Source organism: Penicillium odoratum (genome assembly GCF_028828045.1).
Source record: "Penicillium odoratum strain IBT 22623 chromosome Unknown utg000002l_segment0_segment0, whole genome shotgun sequence".
Taxonomy (NCBI): Eukaryota; Fungi; Ascomycota; class Eurotiomycetes; order Eurotiales; family Aspergillaceae; genus Penicillium; species Penicillium odoratum.
The window spans coordinates 1,942,756-1,966,458 of NW_026643144.1; the positions used below are offsets into that span (position 1 = coordinate 1,942,756).

General features: G+C 50.2%; 11 protein-coding genes across 11 annotated transcripts; 5 read left to right on the top strand and 6 right to left on the bottom strand.

Moving 5' to 3' along the window:
* Positions 1-172: 172 nt before the first annotated feature.
* Positions 173-931, bottom strand: N7520_002727 (uncharacterized protein; the record flags this gene model as incomplete). Its single annotated transcript, XM_057136662.1, has 1 exon — positions 173-931. One exon carries the CDS (start codon positions 929-931, stop codon positions 173-175), a length of 759 nt encoding a protein of 252 aa, XP_056999348.1.
* Positions 932-2,284: 1,353 nt separating this feature from the next.
* N7520_002728 (uncharacterized protein) lies at positions 2,285-2,749 on the top strand (the record flags this gene model as incomplete). Its single annotated transcript, XM_057136663.1, has 3 exons — positions 2,285-2,311; positions 2,362-2,581; positions 2,637-2,749. 3 exons carry the CDS (start codon positions 2,285-2,287, stop codon positions 2,747-2,749), a joined length of 360 nt encoding a protein of 119 aa, XP_056999349.1.
* A 2,219-nt stretch (positions 2,750-4,968) lies between these two features.
* N7520_002729 (uncharacterized protein) lies at positions 4,969-6,456 on the bottom strand (the record flags this gene model as incomplete). Its single annotated transcript, XM_057136664.1, has 2 exons — positions 4,969-6,197; positions 6,324-6,456. 2 exons carry the CDS (start codon positions 6,454-6,456, stop codon positions 4,969-4,971), a joined length of 1,362 nt encoding a protein of 453 aa, XP_056999350.1.
* Positions 6,457-7,950: 1,494 nt separating this feature from the next.
* N7520_002730 (putative nucleolin protein Nsr1) lies at positions 7,951-9,462 on the bottom strand (the record flags this gene model as incomplete). Its single annotated transcript, XM_057136665.1, has 2 exons — positions 7,951-8,865; positions 8,923-9,462. The coding sequence occupies 2 exons, from the start codon at positions 9,460-9,462 to the stop codon at positions 7,951-7,953; spliced, it is 1,455 nt and encodes a 484-aa protein (XP_056999351.1).
* Positions 9,463-10,441: 979 nt separating this feature from the next.
* On the top strand, positions 10,442-12,329 carry N7520_002731 (dolichyl-P-Glc:Man(9)GlcNAc(2)-PP-dolichol alpha-1,3-glucosyltransferase ALG6; the record flags this gene model as incomplete). The annotated part of the gene is made up of 3 exons (XM_057136666.1): positions 10,442-10,679; positions 10,732-10,894; positions 10,946-12,329. 3 exons carry the CDS (start codon positions 10,442-10,444, stop codon positions 12,327-12,329), a joined length of 1,785 nt encoding a protein of 594 aa, XP_056999352.1.
* Positions 12,330-12,678: 349 nt separating this feature from the next.
* Positions 12,679-13,106, bottom strand: N7520_002732 (copper metallochaperone COX17; the record flags this gene model as incomplete). The annotated part of the gene is made up of 3 exons (XM_057136667.1): positions 12,679-12,819; positions 12,894-12,958; positions 13,079-13,106. 3 exons carry the CDS (start codon positions 13,104-13,106, stop codon positions 12,679-12,681), a joined length of 234 nt encoding a protein of 77 aa, XP_056999353.1.
* A 345-nt stretch (positions 13,107-13,451) lies between these two features.
* N7520_002733 (GTPase-activating protein RNA1) lies at positions 13,452-14,708 on the top strand (the record flags this gene model as incomplete). Its single annotated transcript, XM_057136668.1, has 1 exon — positions 13,452-14,708. One exon carries the CDS (start codon positions 13,452-13,454, stop codon positions 14,706-14,708), a length of 1,257 nt encoding a protein of 418 aa, XP_056999354.1.
* Positions 14,709-15,839: 1,131 nt separating this feature from the next.
* On the top strand, positions 15,840-16,751 carry N7520_002734 (transcription elongation factor DST1; the record flags this gene model as incomplete). Its single annotated transcript, XM_057136669.1, has 1 exon — positions 15,840-16,751. One exon carries the CDS (start codon positions 15,840-15,842, stop codon positions 16,749-16,751), a length of 912 nt encoding a protein of 303 aa, XP_056999355.1.
* Positions 16,752-17,050: 299 nt separating this feature from the next.
* Positions 17,051-17,533, top strand: N7520_002735 (uncharacterized protein; the record flags this gene model as incomplete). The annotated part of the gene is made up of 1 exon (XM_057136670.1): positions 17,051-17,533. The coding sequence occupies one exon, from the start codon at positions 17,051-17,053 to the stop codon at positions 17,531-17,533; it is 483 nt and encodes a 160-aa protein (XP_056999356.1).
* Positions 17,534-17,572: 39 nt separating this feature from the next.
* On the bottom strand, positions 17,573-18,862 carry N7520_002736 (putative pectin methylesterase; the record flags this gene model as incomplete). Its single annotated transcript, XM_057136671.1, has 2 exons — positions 17,573-18,142; positions 18,227-18,862. The coding sequence occupies 2 exons, from the start codon at positions 18,860-18,862 to the stop codon at positions 17,573-17,575; spliced, it is 1,206 nt and encodes a 401-aa protein (XP_056999357.1).
* An 807-nt stretch (positions 18,863-19,669) lies between these two features.
* On the bottom strand, positions 19,670-22,746 carry N7520_002737 (uncharacterized protein; the record flags this gene model as incomplete). Its single annotated transcript, XM_057136672.1, has 2 exons — positions 19,670-22,251; positions 22,329-22,746. The coding sequence occupies 2 exons, from the start codon at positions 22,744-22,746 to the stop codon at positions 19,670-19,672; spliced, it is 3,000 nt and encodes a 999-aa protein (XP_056999358.1).
* Between the last annotated feature and the right edge of the window lie 957 nt (positions 22,747-23,703).

The following is a 23,703-nucleotide window of genomic DNA, read 5'->3' on the forward strand; positions in this document are numbered from 1 at the left end:
AATGAATGTAAATGATAGTCAACGCCTAGACTACTTGCAAGTCTGCAACGCCGGAAGTTGGAACTATACCCTCAACAAATTTCCCATCTTTTATCCTGTGCCAAACAAAGGAAAAGAGTGGATGAAACCCAAAGTAGTCATATCTCATAAGTGTGGGGTCTCCCCCTTTCCTTCACCAGGGGCTCCGGGCCCCCACCATCCAATCTTCCATGGCCAGCCATTCACTCCACCGGGCCTCTGCTGCCCGAATTTCCTCCTCAGAAGGGTCCCGCAGTGGACGCAAGAAGGGAGTTTGCTCATCGGGTAGCATATCGTAAGCCGTCTTGGTTTCCGCCCATCCACTACTCTTAGCCGTGAAAAGGTAGTTGATACGCTCTTGCTTGTAAATGCAACCCACTCCCGCCTCCCAGTCATCACCGAAGAATGCTTGCATCGTAACAGGGGAGTCTTGCGCCGTGACAATCAAGCGCCGAACATAAGGTCGAAGGGAAATATACGGAGACTCCTGAGTAGATAGAGTCGCCTCTGAAGGGCGCTGGAATGGTAGACGAATATTGATAAAGGCTGCTACGGATTGAACCGTGGGAGTATTTTGACTGCCGAGGAAATATTGCATGCATTTTTTGTAGTGCGGGTACCAGCCAGTGGGGTCCACACGGCCAAACTCTCCATCAGATACGATGGATTGAGTTTCCGGGTAGCTAACAACCTCGGAAGGTGCGCGCCTATCGGAGGTGCGTTCAGTCTCGCGCTCAACAGATCCTAATGGAGGGTGTCTCAGAATAAGGTAAACAGGAGGAGAGGGGGAAAGCAAAAAGAAAAGTAGTCGCTCACCTCGAGCGAGACGCTCGCGAGAATAAGGATCGCAGAGATCCATGTGTGGAGAGTTTTCCCAGCACTCTCTTCCTGAACCGTGCATGCTGAGTGACATGATCGTTTTTCGACATGTATGGGAGGGAAATAGTTAAAAATAAGTTATGTAATAGAAGTCTTCAGGTTAAGGGATAGAAGTATTCAGGTCTGGAAAAAAGTAAAGTAGGAGGGAGTATGGGTCTTATAGATCCCCGCAGCGGGCAGGCCGAGGCCAAGCATCGGTGTGATGCCACAAACTATCACATCTGGGAGATCAAGGGCGGACTAGTTCGGGGTTGACGGGAGTGGAGTCAAGAAGCTATAGTACGACAAATTGAGTCAAGCCACAGATCTGTAGCTTGAGCCACATCACTAGCCACATCGGTCTTGTCCGTGGCTAGTGTGGAGCAAGGGGAAAAGTGTGGCGGTGTGTTCACCAGGTGGAGTCCGACAAAGAGACTGTCGCTTTGACCTCCTTTCACCCTCGGATCGGATCCCAGTTTAGTGTCCCAATAGTCTGACTAAATCCACTAATTACATGATTTGGAAGACTTGATCATATATGAGATCATTACCTTTGGGAGCTCATTTATTCACTGTGAACGATGTGAACCGTGTACATGAGGAGAGTCTAGAACGTACAGTAAAACTCGGTCTTCGCAACGATTAATTGTGACATTCTTCATGCCCCCACCTGGCAGGCAAAACCTACAGAAAAGCTTCCAAGGTTTAATCAAGATATGTAATCATGTAATCTTGATCCGAAATCAAATCGGATGTGTTCGGCCGATCGACCTAAAATCCCATTGATCGACCAATCTTGCCCTACTCTCTATTACGTAGTAGGATTGAATATTTTCATTCTAGAAATTGAATGCCGGATCCATAACATTTAATCTGTATAATTTAATCTCAAGTGTGACGTGGTTCCTGAAAAAATAAAAACGTGGCAGAGAAGCTGCAAGGGGGAAAAGAACGAGGTAGCGAGACAGGCAGCGAGGAATGTGGTTTACATGTTTACGTTTACAGGGATGATCCAATAAAATATAATATAAATAATAATTTAAAGGTTCGTATCCATCTGACTCGGCCACTCCGATCGGGAAAATCGTCGATGATGGGGGTCCTGAGCGTATTCGAACCAATGATCGGACTCCGTTTACTTCTACCTAATCCCACTATGGTCCGCCATATCTCGCAACTAGTTAGTAGATGTAAATCAGTCTGACGTCTGAACCCTGTTAATTTATCCCCGCTGAGATGCTCTGAATTTAAATGTGCGCCCTGCCTGCATCTCAACATCTCAAGTGCATATTTAACATTCGACCACGTTTAATCCCTTGGATTCATCCCTTGACGTCCTTGTCTGAACACCTTCGCTATTCTTCTACACACACGCTTATATACGCATATACACACACACTCATTCATCATGTACAAAACCAACTATGATATCTACGTACGTGATACCTTTGGACATAACGTCAGGCTTCAGCTAATTTTTCTTAGAAGTGCGAAAGCATCGACAGCAGACGTTCACCAGTGTCGCCACCACCGGATGAGCTGCTCTCCCCGTTAGCAACGCTTTACCCGCATGTTGTAGCCATGCAGCCGCAGTACAACCACAATAGCTGCACCTTCACCGGTTACCGCCACACAGAGTACTGGGCTGCAGCCTACCCTACACAGCCCTTAGATGAGACCGCATCGTTAAGACGACGAGGCAGTGGTATGTGTACTCTCCCTTTTCTTTGCTTTGTACATCCATACTAACAATCACCTAGAACAACCATGTCGCCGCCTTGTATCTAGGCTCCGTCGCTTCCTCAACCGGGACGACTTAAAACATCGTCGACGATCCGAGGCCACGACCAGCACTACAACGACACTCTCTTGATCTTTTTTTTACATCTCGACCTACATGACCATATCTTTCAACCGTCTTTTATTCTGTGCGAAGGACATTCGATCAGACTAGCATCTTTCTTTTGTTAGGGCTTCTATCCACTTTATTTTTCATTCATCAAGCGACGGGTTAGCAAGGCGTTTACGGATACAAGGCTGGATCTTCAATTTTCCAATGTGAATCTCACAAGAGAACAATACCATGTACATAACTAGAATTTTCTACAAATACAACATACTCCAACATAGCATTCCCCACCGCCTCATTCCACAAAAAGCTACACCCCAAAGTCCAGACTCCATAGCCGATGAGAAGCCAATTCTAGCCCAATCCATGGATCTACCTCTGGAAACACCTCCAACTGGAATCCCTCAACTCAAACGTGCCTCACATGTCGTCCTCAAACCTTATGACACGCAGCGGCCCCTGCGTAGATCAAACTAGACCAAGCCCCAAACAGAAAAAGATCAACCTTTGTCCCCGCACCCCAAACCCAAACCCAAGTCATGGAGTGGCTAGTATATGCACAATGATACCAGCCCACAGGAACTATTAGAATTAGAATTAGGCTCTTATCCTGATTTCCCATCTTTTTTTCTAATTGGCTTCCCCATTCCAATCATAATCCAATTAACTCTGCATTCCCCCGATGAAACAGGGAAAAGAAAGGCCAGAAACAGGACTTTTAACCTTACTCGCAAGTAATGAATGTTCGAAGGATCCAATAATCGAAAATGATTTCATATTTCTTATCTCATATTCATATTCTGCATGTATGGGGGATTACTGACCCCCCCTACTAACCGCCTCGTTCACCACGCACACCGTGCAGAGGCCCGACCCGCGCAAATCAATAGTGCAACTCGTCCCCTCGTTTCATGGGTAAAGAGATAATGTATTTGAGATAATGAACAATGACCCCTGATAGGGAAGGGATGATGGTGCAACATGGACTTCGACTTGGGCAGCGCTGTGGATATTGAATAATTTCATTGCCTGAGATAGCATATTTCCACGGCAATGATTTGACTTTCGTATGCAAGTTGCTAGATGACCATGGATGATGTGCCATACTATTGACCACCATTGCAATTCCAGTTCCGATTCCAATTCTCTACGTAGAGAAGATCACGATCACAGCACAGATCGATCGACTCGATCCCGATCTGGGCTAGAATCTAGAGTCTAGGATTCAAGAGAGGATCATGGGTTACAGTGGTCGCATGGTAGGAGAACGTGGGTGTAGTGTATACCCATGCTAATGCAGAAACCTTCTCAGAAACAAAGAATTAAGGCATTCCTGCATCCCGGGAACGGGAATCGGATCCTGGCGGCACTTGTGAACCTGGATCCTGGGAATTCACGAGTCATGTGGCGCACCGTTCAAGTGGAGTAGGGCGGTCGGCATTCGGAGACGGCGAGTACCTTTTTTTTTTCTCTCTTTCTTACTTTTTCGTCATTGGGGTCCACTGTGGGTTTCAGTGCATGGGGGTTTGTCGGTTACATCGGCAGCTATTCTTGGTGTTTGGAGGGTGTAGATCTTTTCTTTTCTTTTCTTCTTGATTTGAATTTAAATTAAATTAATCTTTATATTAGGTGCTATGGTGTGATATTGATGCATACTGAATCCTACCCTATGGAAAGCCTTATGGAAAGAGGATTATCTTGTCACGGCGAAGATGGATGTTTATTTTTGAGAAATTGGAATTGTAAAGTTACAGTCTGATCAGAGCACAGTCTCACCTGGATGCCCCTTGACTTCTGAGAAACCTACGGTACAACATCTCATGGATTTCATTCTACACATGCACTCTCCTCTAAAGCTCATCATAGAACGTGAAAAGGGTATAAATTCAAGGTTAAAATCACATGACATCCAACCTTAGATTGGATATAATCCTAAACTCCATTACTCCAGAGTGATGAATCACTCGATATCAGACACTTCCCCACTTTTTGTCGGCAGTGGCTAAACGATGGTCAAATACCCCGTCTTTCGGACTAAGTGGAAGATGCCAGACGATTAATTATCCATCAAAATTGAAGACAAGGGGAAGGAAGGTCAAGGGCGTATTAAGCAGGTCCGAGGTAAAAAAAAATCAAAGGAAAAATAAAACGCACATCATGATCCGTCGTGTTCCATCAAAGTCGTACTTCATATCAAGGCATTGCATGTCGTCCTCTCCGGATATGGGAATACCGAGTCATTCTTAGGCCAGACTCGCAGATCCAGCCGCTGCTGTACCCCAACGTAGTCGTCTAAGGCCACCTCGAACTGCCTCTTGGCCACATGCCGCTGAGGAACGAGCACTGGGGACACTACCATCCCCCATCATGCCCATCTCGGTTCGGCCAACCTCTCGGCCAAGCATATAGCCCGCAGAAAAGCTGATGGCCGAGAATAAGACGACCACGCCAGCACTGATAACCCAGGTCATAACTGTGGGGCTGACAGGGGCAGTCGAATCCGTAAGGCTCGCACGCCGGCTCTTCTTAGACGTGGAACTCCGATCCTTGGGGGAGGTGGACCGTCGTTTGGTCTTGCCAGATGGCGCAGATGGTGGCATGGGGGAGCGAGGATCACGACGAAGTGGTTCAATCGAGGGACTAGCCTCTGCAAATCGTGGTGAGGGAGCGTGGTCATCGTCGCTGTCTTCTCCCATGGCAACAGACTCGCCAACAAGTCGGAATGAGGATGGTTGGACAGGGCGAGAAGGAGTGGACGCTTGAGGCCGTTGGTTCTCTGGCTTGGGGAGACCACGAGCGGCAGCTGCACATGACAAAAGGGTAGATAGACTGGCTCGAAGGGCAGCATCATGATCCGCATGATGAGAAGGTGATATCATGTTATAGGGACTGTGCTGAGACTGCGGAGATCGGCGAGACTGCCGGCCAGAAGGATATGATTCTCGCCGAATAGCAGTGCGGTGACTCGCGTTAGATAAGACACTGGGTTGAGACCGGCGGGACTCGCTTGGGCGAGTCCAGGAGGGATCACTGGTGAGTGGTGGGTGGCTAAAGACGTTCGGTTGGGGGACAAATGGCGATGGACTAATTCCCATCCCTAACGCAGTAGAAGTGTCGTCTTCATCATCACTAGAAGCTGCGTCGGACTGGATCGAGGGCACCGATCGTGGAGCATGCAGAGTTGGACGACGGATCTCCTCGTTGGAGCTGCTCATGTTTGGGTCGGGATCACTTTCACTCTCCTCGTATTCCTCTTGACTGCTGCTTGCCAAGCTCGCCTCACACGATGAATAGTCAACATGAGCGGTGGCTACCGCTGCGAGATGCTGCATGCGCCGTCGCCGACGACGGTGTTGATACATGCCAGCCCCTTCGGGTTCCACCCGAAGACCGGTTGTGATAATATCCTCGTTTGTGGCGGCCGAGGATAGTGATGAAGATGATGGCTGGGATGAAACATCGATCCATGAATCTATGTAATACCGCAGTGAGTACATGGTAGGTGAATGATGGGGCGCAACGGAATATACATGGTTTAAACTCGATCGGCAGGAGAGATCGTGCAGGGCAAAGCTTATAAAAGGGCCTCTTAACATACCTTCAGATCTCATGGGTGCTGCACCGGACGGGCGGGGCTGACCATGTTCTCGCGGCTGGCCATCGCGCATCAGTTGACTTGCGGCTCTAGGTTCGCGCACCTGACCCAGAGGGTCGCAGTGGTTTGGCTGCATGGCCACAGAGATGTCAAAGGAAAGCAGAAAGCAGGGAAAAGTGGTCTTTTGAATGATATTTTAGAAGGAGATGGATCAGGCCACCCGGTGTCAGGAGCGGTCAAGCGTGGGGAAGGTCAAACAATGAGGATCTTATCAGTGTGGGGATGGATGATCTAACCCATCACTGATGCCCAACCGCTTTGTTTTCTTCTTTCAACCCTCCAGGTAGTCCTCAAGGAACCAAAGAGAGAATATCCGACGCAGGAAACAAGAAAGGACTGCTATACTTAATAGCAGGATAGAGAACAAAGAAAGGGGGATATGAGCTGAAGATAGGATGATGAGGTGATCAGCCGACTGAACAGGTGATCTGCAGCCCGTGACGGAAGCCACCGATTAGAGTAAGGGCGGAGTTTAAGAAGATAGAGTGGTGAAATTTTTATGGGAAAAAGGGTAGATATATGTAGGGGAGAGTGATGAGTTAGATAGCAATAATAAATCTAGTTGAATAAGTATACTTTGGATTAAAGTGCATTTCAAAGAAAGCCACGCTATGATGCAGACCACGTTGGAACGAAAAGATGGGGAACAGGAGCGGTGACAGGTGGCAGTACCTGCAACATCACACGGAACGGTTGGGTCACGAGAGTGCCAATCCTCGTAATTCGACGAGATCAGTATGATCCTAAACGTGCAGAGATATTGAAATTGGCACCAAATTTTGAGAATGCTCGCGGAAGCAATTACCGTGATAGTTGCATTGACAGAATTGGAGGAAGTTGATATCCCCGAACTAGTAGCTGTCGCTGTATCGAATCCTGAAGTCATTCCCACCACCGGCATGGTGTGGGTGTCGAAGAAGCTAGCGCCACTGATAGTACTCAATCCAGGTCCTCCCGTATCTTGGGTGCAATATTCCAAGGATGAAGAAGCCGATGTATCATAAGCGCACCCAAGGGAGAATGTCCCGTTGATGAAGAGTTGGTAATCCTCAGCTCAATGATGGTGGATACTCAGGCTACTTACGCTTGATCCGCTGTCCACGACAGGGCGCGACCGTAGAGGGAGAATCGACAACCGGCTTCATCTTTGTGATACGATTTAATGGGAAGTTTTCAGGGCTTGCCCATATGTGGCCAAACCCCCCAAGAGAACGAATGTAATGACAAGCGAAACATGCAAGTTTTCATCCAATGGATATTACCTGGGAAGAAAGGAAATGATTAAAGATCCAAGATGCTCAGGCTTGGGCTCACGAGACAAATAACAGACAAAACGTTGGAAGCGGGGATAGGTTGGAGTATCTTGCTATCACAATGGCATCACTATGCAAGGGAACAAGAAACTACGGAATGACTGGAGAGGATGTTAACAGTAGCAAATTACAGTGAATTCATCACGAACTACATAAGAAATAAAACCCTATAGAATCATACAAACTTTTTGAACATCCAGGGCCTCCCAGAGGCCTATTGACACCAAGAAATGGCAAAATGCAAATCAGGAACATGCTTAGAAGGTAACCTTGGTACCCTTGAACTCAGGGATGCTGCCCTTGGCCTTGTTGAGGCCACCACCGAAGCCGCCACGGCCACCGCCACGGCCGCCGAAGCCACCACGGTCACCGAAGCCACCGCGGCCACGGCCACCGCCACCGCGGGGACCACCACGGCCACCACGACCACCACCGCGGCCACCGAAGCCACCACGGTCACCGCCAGCAGGGCGGGGAGTGCTGAAGTCGAGGCGGAGGGTACGGCCATCGATCTCGGTACCAGCCAGCTGGGTGTGAGCGTTCTGGGCCTCCTCGACGGAGGAGTACTGGACGTATCCGAAGCCCTTGGGGCGACCGGACTCGGGGTCAGTGGGCAGGCGGATGCCAAGGATGCTGCCCTGGGCGGCGAAGACATCACGCAGAGCATCCTCGGAAGCGCTGAAGGGCAGGTTACCAACGAACAGGGTGTCGGAGGCAGGGCTGGTCTGGTCACCGTAGGCACTGGCACGGGCCTGGACACGGTCACCACCCTGGTTGTTCTGGCGGGCAGTGGCGTAGTCGAGGTTGATGGTACGGCCGTCAAGCTCAATACCCTTCTTAGCATCGAAGGCCTTGACGGCATCCTCAATGTTGGCGAACTCGGCGTAACCGAATCCGCGGGAGCGGCCAGACTCACGGTCAGTGACAACACGGCAAGAAACCTCACCGAACTCGGAGAACTCGCGCTGGAGCCACTCCTCATCGACGTTCCAGGACAGGTTGCCGACGAACAGGTTGGCGGAAGCACCCTCGGGAACCTCAGTCTTGGTCTTCTTAGCAGGGGCCTCGACCTCGTCATCAGCCTTGCGCTTCTTGGAAACCTTGGCGGTGTCCTCGCTGGCCTCAGACTCGGACTCGGAGTCAGAGCTGTCAGAGTCAGAGTCGGAAGACTCCTATAGATGCAAAATATTAGCAGTTGTAAGTGAGAACAGACAGGAAAAGTATCATACCTTCTTGGCGGGAGTCTCATCGGACTCAGACTCGCTGTCGCTGGAGTCGGAGTCAGACTCCTCCTCAGCGACCTTCTTGGCGGGCTTCTCCTCCTCAGACTCAGAGTCGGAGGACTCAGACTCGGAGGAAGACTCAACCTTCTTCTCGGCCTTCTTAGCGACCTTCTCAGCCTTCTTGGGAGCAGGCTTCTCATCCTCGCTCTCGCTCTCACTGCTGGAAGAGCCATCCTTCATCTCCTCATCGCTGTCGGAGGACTCGGAGGAAGACTCCTCCTTCTTGGCAACAACCTTCTTGGCCTCCTTCTTGGCAGGCTTCTCATCCTCGGACTCGCTGGAGCTGGAGGAAGACTCCTCGCTCTCAGACTCAGACTCGGACTCGGAGCTGCTGGGGGTAGGCTCCTTCTTCTTGTTCTTCTTGGACTTCTCGTCCTTGGCGGCGACCTTCTTGGTGACCTTGGCAGGGGAAGCCTTGGACTCCTTGACCTTGGTCACGGTCTTGGTGGGCTTCTCAGCCTTGGATGAAACCTTGGTCTTCGACATTTTGGATCTGTAAAAGAGAGGAGAAGTTAGCAGTTGTCATCAAGATCGGGTTCCATTTTCACATATCCCACGTACAGTGGTCACAAAAATTGACGAAGTGCTTTGGTTTTGTGCGGCGGAGCCAACTAATCCCTCAATAAGCACCCGTGTTTTGGATGTGTAACAATGTGATAACCCTCAGGAAAATGGAAAGAAAGCCAGGAGTGACTGATCACAGCTGGTAGATGCCCTCAAGTAACCCACAACGGACAGAGTTCAAGCCCACAGAGACCGACCGACGTATGCAACTATGATACGCAACCCACGAGGAAATGAAATCCCACAGAGCCCACGAGATAGATATGCGATATGACAAGCCCACAGCCCTCGATGTGTTAAAAGCCCACAGATGTCCTGTTGAAGTACTTTGGTTCAAAGTACAAAGTACCACCCACACAGTTGTGTCAGTTTGGGGAGAAGGGGAAAGGGAGAACGTACAGTTTAACCTTGTTATTAGAGTATCAAGGTAGAAAAATGCTAGCACAGATGAAATGTGATAGCAAAGGGAGAAAGGGGGGAAGGAGGATGGATGAAGAAGAAAGAAAAAAAAGAAGAGGCGTTGCTGGGCAAGCTCTCTGATAAGAAAAAAAAATTTCAAAATTTTTTCCGACGCGGGCAGAAAGGTCCTCCGCCTGCTAGATGAAGTTAGCTCAGGCACTGACCGCAAATTTCAACTGCTGATATAAGCAGTGCTGGATCCACTCTCTGGACCAAGTGGAGATTTCGATTGTCCCATCAGAATGCACCCTATGGGTACCTTATAGTATTATGTAATCAACCCGGCACTCCCTCGCTGGCCTGTAGCTGGCTTGGTCATAGATAGTAGGTACATTTCCTTTTTTACGACTTCTTGTAGCTCTGAACCCACACGTTACACTGCAATTGATCTCACCTCTACATACATGGGCTGTGCCTAACTTCTCATCCGGCCTGCTTCAAAATGGCCCCCCCAACTCCCTCCTCCCATCGCCCGCGCAAGAAGAGAAAGACCCCCACGGCTCCCGGCTCCAACAACAATCTCATATTAGATACCGGAGATGGAAAGCAGTCGCCAGCATTTCCACTGGTATCATTCCTGTGGGCCGCACGAGCCGGCGTCTCACAATGGCTGATCCTGCCACTTACCCTCATGGCTGTCGGTCTCTTCCGATGGGCCGTCAGCCTATGGGGCTACTCAGGTATGAGGCGGCAATTGTTCCTGCAATTGGGGATTGTACTGAGAATGAATAGGCTTCCAAGTGCCTCCTATGCACGGTGACTTTGAAGCGCAACGACACTGGATGGAGATAACCGCCCACTTGCCCATGCCCAAGTGGTACCTTTACGACTTGCAATATTGGGGCCTCGATTACCCCCCATTGACCGCATACCATAGTTGGCTGCTTGGAAAGATGTATGTTGTTCCTCGCTATCAATCTAAGATAGGCTATAGCTGACCGATAAGTGGTACCGCGATTGAGCCGGCTTGGTTCGCACTCGACGAATCCCGCGGTTTTGAGCACCCCGACCTAAAGGTTTACATGCGCGCAACCGTCGTGGTCTCTGAATACCTTATCTATATTCCAGCAGTTGTCAACTTTCTTCGCCGTTATACCCGCATGCATGGCGTTCATGCCTGGTCTGCCTCCATCGCCCTCGTCGCAATTCTACTCCAACCGGCGACCATCCTGATTGACCATGGCCACTTCCAATACAACACGGTGATGCTGGGATTGATGGTTGCAAGCTTGGATGCGATCATGGCTGGGCGCATGCTCTGGGCCTGTATCTTCTTCGTCGGCGCCCTCGGGTTTAAGCAAATGGCTCTGTACTATGCGCCAGTCATGTTCGCCTATCTTCTGGGTGTTTGTGTCTTCCCACGGATCAATATCCCAAGGCTTATCAACATTTCCCTCATGACTCTCGCTGCATTCGCTCTACTATTCGCCCCACTCTTGCTCAGCGCCACAACTATGGAGGCCCGGAAGGAATTTGCGTCCGCGGCACAGCCTCCTTTATTGCAGTCGCTTCCAATTACTCTGGACAAGTCTTCTGTGGTGTATGCAGTCCTGTTCCAGCTCACGCAAACTGTTCACCGAATTTTCCCTTTCGCGCGTGGCCTGTTTGAGGACAAGGTTGCCAATGCCTGGTGTGCGATCCATACCTTCTATAAGCTGCATCGGTTCGATACTTCCTTGCTCCAACGGGCGTCTCTTGGTGCCACACTGGGCTCGATTATTGTTCCGTGTGGTATTATTTTCAGACACCCCCGAGCTTCCCTATTGCTCCCTGCTTTGTCCTGTGTCGCGTGGGGTTTCTTCCTGTTTTCTTTCCAGGTGCATGAAAAGAGTGTTCTTCTTCCTCTTCTTCCCATGACCCTATCGCTTGCTGGTGATGGCGGATTGAGTAAAGAGAACCGCGCCTGGGTTGGCTGGGCTAACGTTCTTGGCTCGTGGACTATGTTCCCTCTTCTAAAGCGTGAAGAGCTCCGGGTGCCTTACGCCGTCATTACCCTGCTGTGGGCTTATCTTCTCGGACTGCCCCCACTCTCCCTTGAGACCTATCGAAGCCGTTCATCCCCGGAAGACCCCACCTCGAACTTTGAGTTGAACAATTTCACCAAACTCTTACACATTCTGTTCTATATCGTCATGGCTGGTTGGCATGGCGGTGAAGCCTTCGTGCCTCCTCCTGCTGGCAAACCGGACCTGTGGGTAGTGCTCAACGCACTCATAGGCGCTGGCGGGTTCGGAATTGCCTACCTGTGGTGTATGTGGAAGTTGGTTACACAGTGCCGTCAAATTGACCGCCAAGGAGCCGAAGAAGAAAGTCGAAAGAAGAAGCAGTGATTTGCTGAGCGGTGGCTATTTAGTCCTTCATATATACCCAATTGTAATTCCCTCAGGGGATAAAGATAAAGTGTTGTCAAAACATGTGAATTCGTTTTGATTAAGTAGCTTTAGGACTCTTTTTGTCAGTATCCGAGGAGGTGAGATGCTTTATATTCATGATCTAACCAATTGGATTCCGATTCCAAATTGGAGCGCGCAATTTGGCCCGGTGATACAGTACATCCAATGATGCCAAACAAAAGAAACTCCGTCCGGTAAATGCTATGATACAGAGGTAGTATAATACAACACGGCAAGAGCAGCCATGGATATCTGCCTTGCCCCATCTAACCTGAAGGTTCCCTAGTTAGACCTTGAAGCCAAAGCCAGCCATGCAGCTCTTGTACTGGTCGATCGTCGACTGGCATTCCTTCTCGGGATTATCGGATTTGGAGAACAGCATACAGTCGTCCCGTGCTGTCTTCTCTGTCTTGCAGACGCAGCAGGGCTACATTGGAGTAAGGATAGGAGTTAGCGCATCGGGTATTCCTTGGTCGCCGGTGAAACCATCTCGAGGCGTACCTTGGGCTTTTCGGTTTGAGCAGGCTGTTGGGACTGCGCCTCGGTCGGTGCGGGAGCGTTCTTTTCTGTAAAGGGTAATTGTTAGCATGCTTCGATGCTAGGTTTATCGCCTTGACGTGGACCCTTGCGCATGGCGCATGTCGGGTGTGTCGCGCGGATGGAGGGTAGAGTCCATTAGGACTTACCAGGGGAGGAACCGGAGAGCCACGACATTTTGCAAAAGATTGTATGTGTTTTTAAGGATTGAAGGGGATCAAGAGATTTATAGAGGCCTTGAACGAGGATGGACATGAAATAACTTAGTTGGATGTCGACATTATTAATGCATGCGTAAATGGTCACTACAGACCGCCGTAGGGTTTTTTTTCTGTTATCGAACAATAACAATGCGGCGGCTTTTGCATTTCGCCTCCCTTTTTCTCAGACTTTCCCCTTCCTTTAGAGTCGCATTGATTTCTTGCTTCTAGACTCCGTTCAATTTTCTACGGTGTTCTTTTTTCATATATTCTTTATCATCCCCAATCCTTCGATCTTTCACTCCTAATCCACTACCCCGCCATGGCCCCTCCTAAGATCTTCTCGCTCGATGGCAAAAGCCTCAAGCTCGACACTGCAGAGGACATCGAGGCTCATATCAAGCCTCTGACTGAGAGCACCGACTACACCGAGATTCATTTCGGTGGTAACACCCTCGGAATTGGCGCCTCCGAGCGTCTTGCTGCTGTCCTCGCAACCCAGAAGAGCCTTGAAGTCGCTGACTTGGCCGATATCTTCACCTCCCGTCTCCTGTCCGAGATTCCTCCCGCTCTCAAGGCTCTTCTTGATGCCATTCTCGAGATCCCGACTGCCCACACCATCAACCTCTCCGACAATGCCTTCGGTCTCAACACTCAGGCCCCCCTGGTCGATTTCTTGGCCAAGCACATCCCTCTACGCCACCTGATCCTGAACAACAATGGTCTGGGTCCCGCTGCCGGAACCCTGATTGCTGATGCTCTCAGCAAGCTCGCCGAGCGCAAGGAGGAGGCTCGCAAGGAGGGCAAGGAGGTTCCTCCTCTGGAGAGCATTGTTTGCGGTCGCAACCGCCTGGAGAACGGCAGTATGGAGGCTTTCGCTCGTGCCTATGAGAAGCACGCTGCCGGCCTGAAGTCCGTCAAGATGACTCAGAATGGAATTCGCCAGGAGGGTATCGCACACCTGTTGAAGAACGGCCTTTCTCACGCCCAGGGCCTTGAGGTTTTGGATCTGCAGGACAACACTTTCACCATCATGGGCTCTAATGCTCTTGCTAGTGTTTTGGGAGGCTGGGAGTCTCTGCGTGAGCTGGCCGTTGGTGACTGTCTGCTTTCTGCTCGTGGTGGCGTGAAGGTCGCCCAGGCTCTTGCCGCCAACAAGAACCAGAAGCTGCAGACCTTGCGTCTTCAGTACAATGAGATGAAGGCTGATAGTGTCAAGGCTTTTACCCACGCAGCTAAGACCGCCCTGCCCAGTTTACGCCGTGTTGAGCTGAACGGCAACATTTTCTCGGATGAGGATGTGAACATTACTGCACTCAAAGAGCTCTTGGAGGCCCGCCAGGAAGAGCACGGTACCGATGATGATGATGAAGATACCTGGGGCGTTGATGAGCTGGATGAGCTCGAGTCCGAGGACGAGGAAGAGGAGGAGGAGGAGGAAGAAGAAGAGGAGGAAGAGGAGGCCAAGGCTGAGAAGGAACTCAAGAATGCTGACCTTGCTGAGGAGGAGGAGGTTGCTCAGAAGTCGGACAAGGATGTCGATGCCTTGGCTGATGTTCTGGGTAAGACTGGCATCTAGATCCGCTGACAAGATATACTGGACTAGCACCACTTTAGTCTCAGTAGTTTTTTCTTTGACGCAATCTGGAGTCAACTGCCCTTTGGCTGTGCCAACCACCCGCCGTGCACGGCTCGCGTGCTTCCGGACGAAGCGGTTGATGTCTGCGCCCACGGTCTTCCCACCGGCTCATGAGGCCCTGATTGACGACATTGATGCCACATTTCCCTGCAAAAGCCACTTTTCCCATATACCCCCGTTGACGATGATGACTGCACATAATTACCTGTTGCTCTCAACACCATATGCATAGCTACTCTGATCTCTTTGAAGAATACAGAAAGTAAAATGAGATAGAAACCAATATACCCCTATGCGGGTTATTGTATTTGAGACCTTCAATTCAATGTGATCAAATTAAAATATAAATAGTATCCTCATCCTTGATCGTTCATTATCTAGTTCTGTGAGAAATTTCCCAATTAGGAAGCCACGTCTTGGCAAACCTCGGAGCTTCCATTTCTTCCTCTTCACAACTTTCCTCTTAAGACGCGCTCACATCTAGGATCCAACTACTCTCACCCTACTCGTCTTACTTGAGTTAGCCGCCTAGTCACATCAGCCTCTACCATCTGGCTGAGATCTCAGAGTAAGTGCCCGCGCTATCCCGCCCCTCTCAGCCTGTCCCGCGCAGTGTCTATACACAGGACTCCAGCAATCGCAAAACAGATCTCAATCGGCGCATTCGGTTTCTCTGCCTCTATGAAAAACCTCCATTACACAGTGACAAAAATTATCAAAGTGGGATGGTGGGCGTGTGAACTGAGATGTCTTGGATTCGGTTGCGCAGCTTGTCCAGGACTACAGGAAGAAAAAAAAAACCATTCTGTGACCTGGATACGTCTGCTTGATGTGCTTCCTGGGTTTTCTTCATGATGCGCACCTTCCGCCATCTGACTGTGACCAGTTCTCGCTTGTTCACAGCTCCCACTGCAATTTGTAATCGCCAACCTTTCGAAGCACAAGTCACTAATAAATTTATTTTCCAGGCTGTGACAGGATCCAAAATCTACCGAGCGGCTTTCGTTTCACATTCCCTCCATCCGACTTGATCACACTTCACATTTATCGTAACCACACACCCCCGCGGTCATGGACGCCAAAGAAATTGAAGCCAAGGCCAAGGCTTTGGGCAAGGCTTCGGGACAGGAAGAGTCAGCGACAGTGATTCTCGGACTGCTCAAGGAATTGCAAACAGGCATCCGAGCCACGGAAGATTTGCTTCGACGGACTAAAATTGGTGTCGTTGTCAACCGGTTCAAGCAAAGCAAGGCTCCGGAGGTGGCCCGGCTGGCAAGTGAGATTGTTTCGAAGTGGCGCAATGAGGTCAACAAGCAAAAACAGGGTGGTGGATCAGCAGCAAGTCGGGCTTCCAATTCCCCAAGGCCACCACAGAATGGCACTGGATCATCTACACCCGCCAGCGCTACCCCATCTGATAAGGCGTCGAAGTTGTCAGTGCCGCCAGACAAGCGCACCTGGAAGGCAGATGGAGTGGACATCAACGTTACATCAAGCAAGGTGCGAGACAGCTGCACTGGGCTCATGTACGATGGACTTTGTCTGGGAACGACTGAGTCGCCCAAGACGGTTTTGGCAAAGGCATGCGCTGTGGAAAAGGCAGCACACACCTACCTCGGACCCGAGGTCAAGCCGGAGTACAAGGAGAAAATTCGCAGTCTATTCCAGAACTTGAAGAACAAGTCAAACCCTATGCTTCGAGTACGCGTGCTGAGTGGAGAAATCTCACCGGATAAATTCGTGCGCATGAGCAGTGATGAGCTGCGATCTGAACAGCAGCGTGAGGCCGACGAGGCCATCAAGAAGAAGAACATGAATGATGCCATGGTTGCTCAGGGAGAGCGCAGTATCAGTACCAGCTTGCAATGCGGCAAGTGTGGTCAACGCAAGGTTACATACACCGAAGCCCAGACCCGTGCTGCTGATGAACCGATGACACTATTCTGCACGTGTGTGGTCTGCGGTAAATCATGGCGGCAGTGATTTGAGATCTATTTAAGGGTGAGATGTATTTTACTGGGGCCTGGTGTTCTTTGATTCGGTTCTATCTTTACTATTTTTTACCTGTCTATGTCACTGGAGTTGTTTCTTTTGCGGCCTTTCCATGGAAAGGTAGGATCTTTCCAGGCACCGAGTGATTGAGTGAAGAGAACTTCACCAAAGCATTGAACTATTCATTTTAAAACAAATAAAATTATTCACGTCATTGTTATGTAAGTCTGAACATCAGATCAACCTCATCCTTGAAACTGCATCTCTACGAACGCCTGCAAATTCTCGAGATGACTCTCCGATCACCCTTGATTGACCCCATAAAATCGCTCCTGACTGCTCTCACAATTAACTCCATCTCAACCATAACTTCGACCTTCACCACCCAACCCGCTCCGATTGTCCACGAACATGGCCTCCCACAGTTGGCCCCCTTCCTCGGCCGTACCTTCACAGGTATAGACGGCGGAGAGGGAATTCCTGAATATTTCAAGATCATAATGACAACTTTGGATATCCGATCCATGGCTTTCGAACACGAGTCCAATTGGCTTGTTGACGAGACTAATATGGCAGTTTGTCTCCGTGGCACTGCTACGTTCATCTGGCGGGAGACAGGTCAATCATGGGATGAGACTTTCATCTATCGCATTGCCGTTGCAGAGGATGAAAGTAATGATGAGGCCAAGCAGGGTCGATTATTGGTTTCCGAGTACAAGGTTTGGGCGGATACAGGGGCAGCCTTTCTTGCTCGCATTGGGAGATTACACTGATCTCTTCCTTTCATTGTCTCAAGTCTTTCATACGAACAATCACTTTCCCTCAACAGTCTCCCAATCAATCCAACTAACATCCCCAAACACACCCTTCTGATTCTGAAAGACAAGCTCAGGAGTAGAATACTTTTCATACTCACTCTTCGTAAGCAAAGTATCAATCGCGCCTTCCACCCTAGCCGTCCGATTGAATCCCGGCCCATAAGCCTGATACTCCGCCATAAGCGTAATCCCCTCCTCAAAGCGATCAACTCCACTTGAAATCCAATGAGTATACCCTGCAGGCAAGATACTTCCATCTTCCCACGTATTCGCAAAGATAGATCGATGCTCCGAATTCCACGGCCGACCCAGCGAGCATTTACCCTTGATAACAGGTGCGATGGACGAATTCACTGCAGCAACGTTGCTATCAACGATGTAAACCCCGTATTTATTCTCAAAGGTTGTGTTCGTTCCTTTCCAAGCCGTGATTCCACCTCCACAGCTTCGGAGTCTGATATCGGATGATTGTATCCAAGCCGTGCCGAACCCGTAGAGGAAATCCGTTTGCCCTGCTATGACGCTTTTGTAGAAGTAGGCGTTTCCGAGTTTTCCAATGTAGATCTGTATCACCAGATCAAGTCAGTCAATCAATCAATCAATCAATCCCATTGTCCATGGTTCAATCCAGTTTCATCTCCAACATACCGTATCCTGATAAGAATAGAAACCACAATAATAGAAACCCCCATTCGCACGACTGAAACTCAAAGCCGCAGCCGGACCATCCGAATAAGGCTTATAAGCATTATCAAAATCCACATTGTACACCCTGAAATCGCGATTGCCAAACGGCGTGTCATCCGGGACCGCAAATCCCGTCGTGCCCGAACCAACGAGACTCGCATTCAACGTAGGCGCCACGACCATCACGCTAAACCACACATTATCCAGGGCTGCGGTGGTATTGCTGTTCGCCGCATTAAAGGAGACAGTCACTCTGTTGCTGGAGGGGTCTGTGGCAGCGTCTGTTTCGCCGAGGAGAGTGATCGGTCCTGCGCGGGTGATGTTTAATTGTTCGGAGTAGGTGCCTTCCAGGATGAGGATTGTTTGCGTTGAGGCGTCGTTCGGAAGGGAGTTGATGGCGCTTTGGATTGTGGTGAATTTCGCACGAGGGTCGGTTGGCGAGACGATGATTGTGCCTTCGGGACAGTTTTGGGCTGAGCGTTGGCATGCTATTCGGTTTGAGGTTGAGAGTGAGGGTTTGGCTACGGCGATAGCGTGGACTTGGTTTGTTTGGGCTAGGAGGCCTAGAAGGGGGAGGAAGAGAGGTTTGAGATGCATTTTGTTTAACTGATTTGATTTAGGTCTAGTATATGACCATCGCTGAACAGGAAACGGAACAGGAATGCAGAAATAACACTCTTTATACTACGGAGATCCAGAATAGCGTGCTGCAAGGTCAATGCCATAACGGCACAGACGGAAAATCTTGGAACTCGAGACATACTAACAAAGACTAGTAGATTGGATAATATGGGCTATGGTGGAAATCTCCGCATTTCCCCACGAAGCTGGGAGTTGAAGAAGCTTGTTCTCCCCGCGTGGTGGATAATCTAGCCGGGGAAATCTGAAGGTTGGGGTTGAGAACGGAGAATTGGGCTTCCACCTGTAGGAAGCGTAGGAAGCGTGGATGGGACTAGCATTTACGGGGGTGAATGGCGGGGACCGGGTCAGGGGTACAATGAAAATGTGGGACAAGACATTGTAGGGCAAGTCAGGGACTTGATGATCAATGTAGTGTTACTGAATTTACAAAGAAAGAAGAAGATTTGATTAGAACCCTTGTGATTGATGATGTACCACTATTAACGGCATACATACACGCAGAGAAAGTAAACTCGACTCTATCGACTGCAATAGCATAACAGAGATCAAGGGGGTAAATGAAACACACAAAAGTCTATAATACGGTAGAAAGGGGAGAAAAAAAGAAACACGGAAACCCGGTCTCCTTTTTCCCACGGCATGCATGTCCAGATAGGTGGCAACAACATTGTGAGTATGTAGCAAGGGGATCAGAAAGAGAATAAGGAAATTAATTGATCTCGTCCAGTATCGAGCTCAGAAATTATGTCGGGGGCGAGTAATTTACTCGTCCTCCTCAACATCCTCAACGCGAGCACCAAGGGTGTAGCGAGAGTTGCCCTCACGGTCAGTCGAGTGCTCGATGGCCAGCTTGGAAAGGTGGGCAATCATGTTCTCGATCTGGGTATCAGCCTTAGAGCGGGTCTTGCGGCCAAGGGTGTCCAGAGCGGGGATGATGGTGAGGATGTAGTAGACAACGGCAATGATGACGGTGACACCAATGGAGTAACCCCAGACGACAACGGCGGTGACAATGTCAATGTTGTTGTTGTGGGAGAATCCGTAGGCAGCAGGGTCGTGGGGGTGGGTCTGGTTCCAGTCACCCAACCATCCGAAGACAGCGAAGAGAGTGGCAAGAACATCGACAATGAAGATGGCAATAACCAACTGCCACGAGGGCCAGGTCTTACCACCACGGGTAACGAAGATCAACCAGTTCTCAGTCAGGGCAACCTCAAGGAAGAGGATCTCCTGGGGAGAACCCCAGTTCTGGATGATACCACCGTCGGACAGGAACATGGAAGCACGAACAATCCAGGTAGCGGCAGCGAGGAGAACACCGAGGACGATGGAGATGACCCAGATCTTGGGCAACTGCCACTCGACGGGGCGGGCCTCGAAGTGAGCGTTATCGTAAGCAACGGCAATGGTGGCAAGATCGGCGAAGAGGGCGATGAAGACAATCAGGTCAGAGCGGATGGTCTCCTCGATGATAAGCATGGAAGTAACCAGGTAGATCTCGAGGTGGAGACACAGAGCAATACGGTACTGAATGTAAGCCTTCATGCGCTGGAAAATCTGGCGGGCAAGCTTGATAGCATCGACAATGGTGGAAAGACCGGGGGCAAGGAAGACAATATCGGCGGCAGCCTGGGCAGCCTCAGTGGAACCCTCAACGGCAATACCACAGTCAGCCTTCTTCAGGGAGGGAGCATCGTTAACACCGTCACCAGTCATGGCAGTCAAGTGACCACGCTGCTGGAGCATCTCAACGACCTGGTACTTGTGCTCGGGGAAGACCTCAGCGAAACCGTCAGCCTTCTCAACGAGGTCGTGCTGGGCGGAACCAGCGAGACCACCGTGGATCAGACGCTCAGAGTCGTAAACCTTGGTACCAAGAGCAAGCATCTTGCAAGTCTCCTTAGCGATAGCGATAGCGTCACCAGTAAGCATCTTGACGGAAAGACCAAGAACCTGGGCCTCAGCGATGGTGTGGGCGGTATCCTCACGAGGGGGGTCGAACATGGGGTACATGCCCAGAAGCTGCCAGGGCTCACCCTCCTTCTGGACGGCGACACCGAGAGAACGGAAACCACGGCGAGCGAACTCGGAAGCCTTGTCACGGTAGAGCTTGGCCTCCTCGGGGGAGCACTCGGACATGTTGAGGATAGCCTTGGGGGCACCCTTGGCACAGATGTAACGGACACCATCGCAAGTGCAGACAGTGGTAATACGCTTGGAGACAGGGTCGAAGGGAGTGTACTTCTCGGTAACCCAGTTGCGGGAGAGAATCTCACGGGCCTTGGGGTAGCGGCGCAGGGTAAGGACGGTGACCTTGTCAATGGGGTCGAGGTTCTTGATGTTGTGGGAAGAGGCAATGGCAGCGACAGCGAACATCCAGTTGACATCAACACCCTCAGAGACGTAGGGCTCACGGATGGACAGCTGGTTAGCAGTGAGGGTACCGGTCTTGTCAGAGCACAGAATGTCGACACCAGCGAGGGACTCAATGGCAGTGAGCTTCTGGACAATAGCCTTCTGCTCGGCGAGGTAGGCAGCACCGACAGCGAGAGTGGTGGTGGTAACAACGGGAAGACCGACGGGAACACCGATGATCAGGAGAATCAGGGTCCAGTGGAGCAGGTTGTTGTCGGAGTTCTCAGGGGTGGCGATCTTCAGGTGACGGTAGAAACCACCGATCCAGGCAGCGAGAATCCAGAACATGACGAGAACGAGCAGGGAGGTACCAATGTTGTCCATGACAGCCTTGAAGTGACCCTGGTCCTTGGCACCCTGCACAAGAGCGGCGGTCTTACCAACGAAAGACTGGCGAGCAGTGGCAGTGACAATACCGTAGGCCTTGCCACGCTTGCAACCGGTGGTGTAGTAACAGGTGTCGGCCATGTACTTGTCGACGGCGAGAGACTCACCAGTGATAGCGGACTGATCACAGGCAATGAGAGAAACACCGGCGTGGGCCTCACGGCGCTCGTCCTCGTCCTCATCATCGTCCTTCTCCTTCAGGGTGTCGTCCTGAGAGGTGACCAGGAACTCCTTGTAGTTCTCGAACATCTCGGGCTTCTCGTAATCACAGATGAGGCGGACATCGGCAGGAATAACCTGACCCTCCTCAACGATAACAATATCACCAGTAACCAGTTCACGGGCGAGGATCTCCTCCTCTTGACCGTTGCGGACGACGGTAGCACGCATAGCAATATCACCCTTGAGGGAAGCGACGACATCGGCAGCCTGCTTCTCCTGGTACCAACCGACAACAGCGTTAAGCAACAGAATACCACAGATAACACCCAAATCGATCCAGTCACGCAGACCAGCAGCGAGAAGGACAGCAAGTTCCATAACTAAGTGGAGAAGAAACGCGTTAGAATGGACCATACACGCGTCAATTGAACGGATCTCAGAGCAAATCGATACTCACCATACAGAATAGGACCACGGAAGTAACCAATGAACTGGATGAAGATGTTGGTCTTCTCAGTGACCAACTCGTTCCAGCCACACTTCTTGCGACGGGGCTCGATGTCACTGGAGTTCAGACCAGCACGGAGATCGGTCTCCAGCCAGTCCTCGGGGGCCTGCCAGTCACCAGCGACACCATCATCCTGCTTGCCGAACTTGTACCAGGGCTTCTTGCCCTGCTTGGCGGAAAGCGCAGCAGCGCTGGAAGTAGAACCACGACGACCATCGCGGGCAGTCGAGATGTAGCGGTTGAGAGCCGAGTACTCGTCGAGGTTTCCGCCGTCGTTGACATCAGTTTGGCGCTCATGGCGCTCACCGTTCTCCACGTCGACAGCATAGGAGATCCTCCGCTCGGAAGCCACGTTGTTGGACGCCATTGTTGCTGCGTCGGCTCACAAAGCCTTTCGGAACCCAAACAATATGAGCTGATGCAGACACACACAGGCAGGGAGTATGACACGAGACGGAATGTTCCTATGGAGAAAGAGAAAAGAAGAAAGGAGTGTGGGTGAGGAAGAGGGACTACTTTATAATACGGGGGGGGACAATGAGTGGAGGATGGCAAACGAGTAAGAGCAGGAAGCAAAGTGGGTTCGAAGTGGATAATGTCCGTGTTGAGAGAAAAATGGAAAAAAAAGAATTAAAAATTGGAAAAAAAGACTGGAGTAATTTGAAAAATATAAAAAATAATCCAAATAGGACAGAAAGCGGATTAGCCCAGTATTTGGGCTGTTAGCAGGGAACCTGAAATCCCGTGTTTTGCTCTGAAGGCTATAGAGTACCTGGTAGCTGGTTGCTGGGGGATTAGAGTGTACTGTGACCCACTTTGGTATCTGTTTTTTTCTCTGTTTTTTTTGGTTTTGGTTTTTATGATTTGGTGATTTTCCATGTTTTGAATTTTTTGAATTTTTCTGGTTTTGTCTCTAGCTTTTTTATTCGATTTCTTCTGGTTTTCTGGTTTCTTCTGTATCTTCTGTATCTTCTCACTTTGACCCTGTCCTTATCCTGTGGTCTACTGTTCAATTGACTGAAATAATATATCGCGATATCGGAGGACAGGTATAATATAATACCTATGATCAAGTGGAGAGCTTAAGCTAGCTTTGGGACGCGTAGTCAGAAAAGAAAATTTCTTCCTGTATTGTACGGTACCGAACCATCAATTGCGACCGGCACTGATCTGCCGAGTCCGACCATTCAGCAGTATCAATCGGTACCCATTACAATCTTTGTTAGTGCCGAGTGCAGTTTCCCTGTCTGCGACCAGCTTCACTATGCGCGATTTTTTTAACAGCAAGTAATTTCCTTCTACCCCAAGACCAATTGTCCCCCAA